This window comes from Zingiber officinale, chromosome 3B (assembly GCF_018446385.1).
Source record: "Zingiber officinale cultivar Zhangliang chromosome 3B, Zo_v1.1, whole genome shotgun sequence".
Lineage (NCBI taxonomy): Eukaryota > Viridiplantae > Streptophyta > Magnoliopsida > Zingiberales > Zingiberaceae > Zingiber > Zingiber officinale.
Window position 1 is genome coordinate 6836741 of NC_055991.1, and position 8418 is coordinate 6845158.

General features: G+C 36.5%; 1 protein-coding gene across 4 annotated transcripts; it reads right to left on the reverse strand.

Annotated features, from left to right (window-relative positions):
* Window positions 1–90: 90 nt before the first annotated feature.
* Window positions 91–8418, reverse strand: LOC122055708 (protein decapping 5-like). 4 transcript variants are annotated; one of them, XM_042617265.1, is made up of 10 exons: window positions 8142–8418; window positions 6671–6771; window positions 2568–2636; window positions 1682–2489; window positions 1554–1600; window positions 1240–1299; window positions 926–1120; window positions 712–822; window positions 484–632; window positions 91–408 (listed from the first exon to the last, which is right to left on the reverse strand). In XM_042617265.1, exons 1-9 carry the CDS (start codon window positions 8284–8286, stop codon window positions 489–491), a joined length of 1680 nt encoding a protein of 559 aa, XP_042473199.1. In that variant the 5' UTR covers window positions 8287–8418; the 3' UTR covers window positions 91–408; window positions 484–488. The 4 variants fall into 4 exon arrangements, with proteins under 4 accessions (XP_042473199.1, XP_042473198.1, XP_042473197.1 ...); XM_042617264.1 differs by having other exon boundaries at window positions 1237–1299; window positions 8142–8417; XM_042617263.1 differs by having other exon boundaries at window positions 1554–2489.

Below are 8418 nucleotides of genomic sequence, written 5' to 3' on the forward strand. Positions count from 1 at the left end.
ACAGTATGTAAACCCTAAACAGAATGTAATTCCTATGTAATATCACATCAAAAATATTTTTTTTCAAAAAAAAAAACTAGGTAGATTCCATTAAGCAAGTCACAAGATTGGGGAAAACCCATTCCTTTTGCTGTTTTACATGAGATTGGTCCGAAAACCATGATATGTAGCTAATGAAAAACATTAACCAACCAAACCTTGCATCCGAGTAATATGAAGCTAAACTATGCAGAAACATAGGTTTTGCCAGTGACAGATAACTGCTACAATGAAAAATATATCCCGAGGGGCCATCCATCGACAAAATGTTTTTGCAGAATTTTAGCTTGAGGTTGCATCTGCTTATTCTCCGTGTGGCAGTCGCACGTCGAAGGAAACACTGACTGGGAACATATTCTAGGCATAGCCCTACGATGATCAATTCGATTCTGATTAAAGCTGAATCGAATTTTCTTGCATACACATTAAAACTAGTGTGTGTACCTTCTCTAGGAAGCACGATGTGAGTAACCATAACCACGGCCTCTATTGTATCCATAGCCACCTCCGTAGTAGGATCCTCGACGTCCTCCGCCACGGAAGCCACGTCCGCCACTGCGACCTGGCCGTAGTCTTGTAAAATCCCCAAAAGTCTGCATGTGCAGTGTGGAAATAAATGCATAAACATCAAATACGGCGGCAACAACATCTCTGAAGAGACTCCATGTATACCTCTGTGTCTATTTTCAACTGCTCCGAAAATCTTGTTCTCCCACCCCGAGTTCCACGATCAAGAGTGGTGCAAGAAAGAGTATCAAAGAAATCATCCTTTACGTACACAGGCTTCGAAAAGAAAAGAAATAGGCAACAGTTGAAAAGAAGAGGTGAGAATATATAACCAGGTAACTGCATAAAACCCAAAAAAAAATTTAGTGAAAATACGCACCTTAGACGTGATCTTATTTAGAGTATCATCGTCTTCTTCCAGAGTATCATAAGTTTCATCTTCCTGAAACACTCCATCATTATCCTTCAAATGGGTTTTATTTTTACCAAGGTTGCCCCAAACTTCATCTTTGTTGAACTTTTCGTTCATTGCTGTGAAGTCAAAGTCTTCAGTAAATTTTGTCACATGGCGTGGCTGCAACCACAACAAACACGAATCACTTATAAGTAGTTATAAGCATCAAATCCAGAACTTCCCAATGTATTTATGCTGTCAATTCAATATAACTCAAAAGGGAAGTATGTCAGTACAACGTTTCCTTGCCCTCTTCCACGCCCTCTATTGTAGAAATTGTGTGAGGTAGCCCCATTAGCCTGCAAATGATAATAGCTCCACTAAAGTCACCTTACAATACTAAAGAAAATTTTGAAATAAAAGTTATCGCATAAAGGGAATGCCCATGCTAGAGTCTGATTGCTGAAAGTCCCACGAATCAAATTGGAAAAGCATCAGCACTTGCATATAGTGTTTAATAACTTCTTTACAGAGTAACAATCTGAAAAACCCAGTCACTACAACCATCCACCATACTCAATCTGTGTAAGTAAACACCAAAATATTAGCATACCTTGTGCAAGTTAGATTTTGGCAGTGGCAATATTGGCTCCTTGGTTTCTGCAGGTGCACCGAGTGTTGGTTCAGAAAGCGATAGTTTAGCTTTCTCATCACCCACTTTAACATCAGCATCTATTTTACCTGTCTGCAATGGCTGAGATGACGGAAGCACAGTGGTGACAAGCGGCAACAGCTTATCTGGAGTCACTAAGGCTACTGCCTTTTCAACTTGACTAGAACTTGATGAAACAGTGGTAGGGGGTTCTGGCTGTGAAATGGATAAATATGGCAAGGTAGAACCATGTCCGATGATAGGGTTGGAGCTAAAAGCAGGTGTAGTTGGAGGGATAACTTTCTCAAAATTAGAAATGGATAGTGAGGCCAGAGGAAGACTAGTGCCAAAAGCTGATGCAGCGATAGTTGTTACAGGAGCCTTATTTTGCAAAAGAGTGGATGACGTTTCCATAGATAATGAGCTTGTTGATGAAAGATCCAATGTCAATGGCAAAGGACTAGATGTCAGAGCTGGGTTTGAGTTGGTTTGTGGAAACAGAGGAGGAAGCTCAGGAAAACTTTGAGCTCCAGATGGTAAAGAAGGATTTATTCCGGGATATTGAAAAGGGTGCTGCATTGAATGAGGCAGAGGCAATCCTGGTGGCGGTCTGAGCAATGTTGTCTGTTGCAACTGCGGCAGCCCACTAGACGGGGCATAATATCCTTGCCAATACATTGGTGGCATTCCAAGCCCAGAACCATTTGCGGTTGGTGGGGCGGGTGAAGAACCCCAAGTCCCTAAGCCTCCACTTGGCTGGTAAGGAGGTAAACCGCCCTGAAACGTTGGCCTAGGAAGTCCCAACTGAGCCGAATGGGAAGTAACGTCTGTTGTTGTACCTCCACTTCCAGCAGTAGGCAGACTTGTAGAGGTAGATACAGGATGAGGATAATGCGTCTGTCAATATTTTTAAATATATCCATTATTGAGGACTTTAAAATCAAGTATTCTAATTAAGTAAGATTATCTCCTTGCCTGAATTATAGCAGGATCATTGTTTATGGTAGTTGGCTGAGCTGGTGGAGAGGACTTAACTTGCAAGTCCTGCAGTAGTAAAAATGATTAAATCATCAAACATTCGATCATTCAAAATACAGGAGGAAGAAGTGAAATCATTCAGAATACACTAACTGCATCAGTGATCAGATAAATAGAAAAACATTATAGAGTAACCAAATGCAATTTGACAGATCAAATAATATAACAATGGAAAACATAGGCAAACCAGCATGTCCAAACTAGAATTCAAGAATAATCAACGAGCAGAGGAATTATGAAGTAAAACAGCTGCAAACGGCAAGGCAAATTGAAATTTAACAACTGACAACATTTCTAATTAGCTAAGTTAATTACTACGTCTTTAAAAAATAAAAATAATATTAAGAATTACAAGGTATGCAATACAAAATAAATAGCAACCTGAAACAAAAATATCAATTGAAAATGATTTCAATTTTTTCAATGTGTGGCATGTTGACTGTGAAAGTTGACTAGGATCTTCCAGTCATGTTAGTCCAACTATTTGGTGTAACTATTTCAAGCTGGCTTGCAAGTTGCAGGAACCAGAGTCACTGGTATAAATGGACCAGAAACTCCTAGCCTGCTGCTTTCTGTGACAATATTCCCGCAACGAGACTAAGTTATTCTTTCTTTTCTTTGTTGTGTTGTGTTTTTCAAACTCGCATGTTGCGAAGTAATTATAACTTACTGCTAATAAAAAAGGGATCATATTCAATCATATGAGATTTATTAACGCTTATCATCCATCCTAAGGTTGTCAATCTGCATCCTACAGTTGTGAACATAAATTTTAACAGTCTACCATTTTTTGTATTATTTGCACTATCCAATGAGACATTTCAACATATTACACCGAAACATTGTGCCTCAGTTCCTCTACATCTTGTAATATTTTTTAATGGCCAACTATCATTGCATGCCCTTTTGTACCTAGATGTATCACTAGTTCAAACACACTATAAGTTTAACATTAAAATAGAGACCTTTTTCTATACAACAAGCACTTCGTCAGCTAAAAGAAAAAATTATATTTTCAGGAACCTGCATTAGCTTGATAAGTGAAGCAAAGAAAAAAATGGAAGTTGCCAAAAAGAAATACAAATTTAATGCAGACTTCAGAAGGAAAATAAAAATTGTGATATTTGAGTCTGCAATTGACGGGATAATCATTGGTTAGCTCCTTAGTACTGACACCTTAAATCCTTGTAACATATAAGGACAAAATAGTGTACATGTAACCAGGATCATAATTCCCCATGAACTCTTGCATTTAGGCCTCACAGATTTAAGTATAAAGCAACACAGAAAAATTCCAGGCATAGAATCTAACAGCACAATTCTGGAAAGCAAGAAGACGTATACAATATTTCCTAAGATAAAATAGAAGCTAACAAATGAAGAATTCAAGCTACTCTTTTAAATGTAACCTTTGTGAAAAACCAGAAAAACAATGGAATGTGCTAAGATATAGAATAAGTTTAATTTAAATGTGACAAACATTAGTAGATTAAAAAAAATACATTAAGTCAATCAAATTTAACTATATTCTCAAAGAATGATATTGGTTTGTTTTCATAATAGAAATACATGAATATTTATTTAAATAGAATTTATAAGCTCATCTCTCCAAATAATATAGGCACATTTAGAGTCTGCAAAAGCTAATTTTATAGATTACTGCAACAAGACACAAATGATTTGGATTATATTATCGTGAATGATTTGGTTATTTTTACAGACATTTTATGAAGAGCAAACACAGGTTGTGTGCAGCTCTGAATATTTTGGTGAATTACTGAATCATGAATCATAAGGTTCACTTAAAAAATTATAAAATACGTTTAAAACATATCTCTAACTTAGCTATTATCTTAAATAATTTTCACAACCTAAACTATATTAAATATTATAAATTTTTAATTATTAAAACAATTTGATTATTAGAGATCATGATCCATAGCCAATGAAAAATGTAGATTTCCATCCCACATTATAACAAGTTAAAAATTGCAATTATTTTAAAATGAAATGGGCAACATGATATTTCAAGTCAACTGAATCTGACAAGAGATAAACACCGTAGACTGAACCCTAGCCATCAATTCTGGGTGTTGACAATATCAACACAACTGAAGAGAGGAAGGGGGGAGTAGACCACATGACCAGACTTTTCATCACTGTTGAGTGGAAACTATAGACTTTGATCCTCCAGACAATCAAAAAGAATATTCATCCACACAACATATTTCTTCCATATCACCCTCTTCCAAATGGACACAATAATCTCCACTCACACAATCAACTCTGCCTCCATGCAGTAAAATACCTTTATATCCTTTCATCATGGAACTCTGAGATTTCACCCTCTTGACCTCTCAAATCTGCCATCAAATAGAATATTCATCTTTTTTTCCTTTTTCTAGTAGATTAGTTTTGACATACTGTCTGTGGAGTTCAATTTAATGGATTGGGTTAGGTCTGATTTTGACAATCCAAATTAATTTCTGCTGTTGAGATTTCTGTTTGATTAAATCATCTAGGCATCTGTTTGTACTGAATCATGAGTAAACCATCACAACTCTTTTAATTCTGTTTCATATAGTATATACATATTCTTTTAAAATGGGATTGGCATAGAAATAATGAATGAACGATTCTAACTAGGAAAAATTGAACTTTATTACATGTTTATAGCATTAGGGAGCAGCTACCACACTACTAAGTCATTGAATGTCATACAATGTCACTTATTATGCCTACATAATTGATATCTCTTATAGTTGAATAAGAATTTGGTTGATATTCTAGCATCTATCTATATACATCATCAACTTTCATTGATTTATTTTTCCCACTACTAAAACTAATAGATATCTTTTATAAATCATAATACCTTAATATAATTTCTCTTCTTTTATTTTATCTCTCCTAGTAGCCCCACACTTCAATCTCAAACGTTTTCATCCCTTTAAGTTTAATTAATTGAATCTATTGCTTCTTAGCTATCAAACAATCTTGCCCATAAGATATAGCAAATCAACACTGTTAAATAGTTGAGTTTTCTTGTTAAATATTGCATATGCCTAAGTATTATTGTTTTTAATTATTCATTTTGATGTAACCATTGCTGACACCAACTGGCATATCACTATTCACTAGGTTCAAAATTTTATACTTGATTCCAAAATGAGTGGAAGATTCAAATATTTAGTAAAGAACAAATGGAAAAAAAAAGCCAAAAAATAGTCTAATTTATTTATCTACTGATTAACTTTATAGAGGTGATAATACCTTCATAAGATAAGTTATGAAACTCAAACACAACATGAACATGACAACTCATGTCTTGACCATTTAATATCGAAGAACACATGATATGTAAAAGTACTCGAAGGAAAACCTTGAGTTCTAAACTCCCGCTAGCAGTATATCTGACACTGTTAGGAAAATTTAAAGTTGCTTGTCAGCTTGATAATCCTTTTGGGTGTGATTTTGTTTCCCTATGGACTCATTTTGTGAGTAACAGTTGTCCTTACTCCTTACTATGTTTGTTGCCTCGTTTGCACTACATATTCAATTGGTAAGAATTGACTCTAATACTTGAAATCTTCATTTACCACCTTCATGACCATGCTCAGACAGAGAGATTCTGAGTTGACACCTGACGACCCCATTATAGACGCCTTTATGATGGACACTTGAATCCATGATTCTAAGTTACATAGACAATTGTACACATAAATTACAATATAACTAGATCCAAATTTTATTTTGTAAACAAAATAAGAAAAATGGAACACTCAAATAAGAATACTAAAATAACATTAAAATGCTCATAAAGTTGAATAAATTTGGGGAATAAACCTTCTACCTCAACTATTTATAGACTAAGGATCATGTATCTAAAAGATGACCAAAGGATAACATAAGAGAGATTGATTCTAACATATAAAGTACACTAAATCCAAGATGCTCTCCATGTCTCTATAATGTGTAGAAATTCATGAGGTTCATTATATATCTGGAAACAAAAATGTTTCATTTCATCACTCATTTACCTTAATGTCAGTTCCCCGGAACAGTATGTACTCATATATCTTATCACTAGGAGGAATTTGTGGCCCATCCTTCTTTCGGCCTTCAGTTCCAAAAGAGCGTACTGCAACCATCAAAGAAAGGCTGAAGAAAACAAACATTGCAAAGCACTCCGTGCATCACCAGCAAACACAGTAACTATAGGGAAAAAAAAGGATCAAAAGAATACTAATTTCCCCTGGTTTGAATAGGAGGGTGAAAAACCAGATGCTTAAGTAATATATTACAGAAATAGTTCAGCACTAACTCTTCCTTAAAAGAGCAATAAAAACATTATTCAGTATGCAACAGATACTGAAACATGAAATTGGAAGGCCTAGAGCATTGACAACATAAAGCAGCCCCAAAATTTGATAGGGGGGATTGGAGAGAGAGTGTGCTCACAAGTGTGTTGTTACATGCATCTAATAACTCAAGCTAATAGTTATAGCATATATTGGCCAAATATCCTCATTGCAAAATTGACTGGCCACTTTCATATGCGTGGCTTCTCCAACTAATTGACTAATGGATTACTCAAAACTTAACAATTTGGAACTAAACGATGCACATACATATCCCAATGAGCATTTGTTGTGGATCATTGCAAGATAGTCTATCTCTACCCATGCCAATCCATTCAAGGGCTCTCTCAATCGCCTGAGACACCTGGCTCAACCTACCAAAGCTTGTTAGTAAAGAGTAAAGAACCACACTGTCTCGCTTATTATAAAGCAAGGAAATCATCAAATCAAATCAACTGAGCACTTTATTGGAGTATAGCCTCAACTGAACTAACTCATCATCTATCACCACTTACAATGTGCACAGATGTGGCGTGAAAGAGAATGTGTGTGGAATGGTTTCACCTTGTTGATAGCAAGTTAAAATTTCAATCCATTTAATTGTTGAGATAATGGATTACTGATGTGCCGTATAACAACTCTGCAAACCACATAGATATTCTCATATGAACTCTTATCAACTCTGTTAATAATCAGTAAGAAGCGTCACATGCTTTATTTCTTGTTATCTCAAACCAATGTGTCTTTCCTAGGTGAGAACTTTTTGTGAAACATAGTGAGAAATCAGCCGCGTGCAGAAATAATCAACGACCCAAACAAATTGCAGTTTCATGTTTACTGGTTCATAAACACTGTGTCATCTAGGCCATAACGACATTTCGCACATCAAAAATATCCTGAATGTAGAGAAAACTATAATCCAAGCACTATGCCCTAAGTCCCAAAACAACAATCAAATCAAGAAAATGGGAAGCTTCCTCAAGAATCAATTTCGTGAAGTGGAAGTCCCTTGAACATAGAAACCCCAAAATCCAGAGGAAAAGGTTCGAAAAGAGCTCCCTTTGGAGGGGAGCAGCGCAAAAGAGAGCAAGGAAGCGGACTGGAGGAAAGCGACGAGGCAAGCAATATAGGGGAAATGGGTAAACCGTACCGTTGCGCAAGCCTATGCTGGATTCCTCGGTGTTGATGCTGTAGAGGATGCCCTCGTATCTGATCTCGCTCTTGGAGGTCAAGCTTATGAGGCTCCCTATGTAGGAGTCCGCCGACGCCCCCGATCTGGAGGTTTCCGCTGCCATCGCCGACGCCACAGAGAGAGAGAGGGAGAGAAAGAGAGAGGAGATTGGATTTGAAAGGAGAGGAGGAGTTCACAAATCCAAACCCTCGTCCGCGTTCCTCTTCCGCTCGGATGCTCTATCGTTATATAGGCA

Coding starts and splice junctions, on each gene's coding strand:
- LOC122055708 (XM_042617262.1), bottom strand. CDS start 8,286: ATGGCAGCGGAAACCTCCAGATCGGGGGCGTCGGCGGACTCCTACATA. Junction 6,772..8,141: donor CAGCATAGGCTTGCGCAACG/GTACGGTTTACC, acceptor TGATGGTTGCAG/TACGCTCTTTTGGAACTGAA. Junction 2,637..6,670: donor TCCGGGGAACTGACATTAAG/GTAAATGAGTGA, acceptor TTACTACTGCAG/GACTTGCAAGTTAAGTCCTC.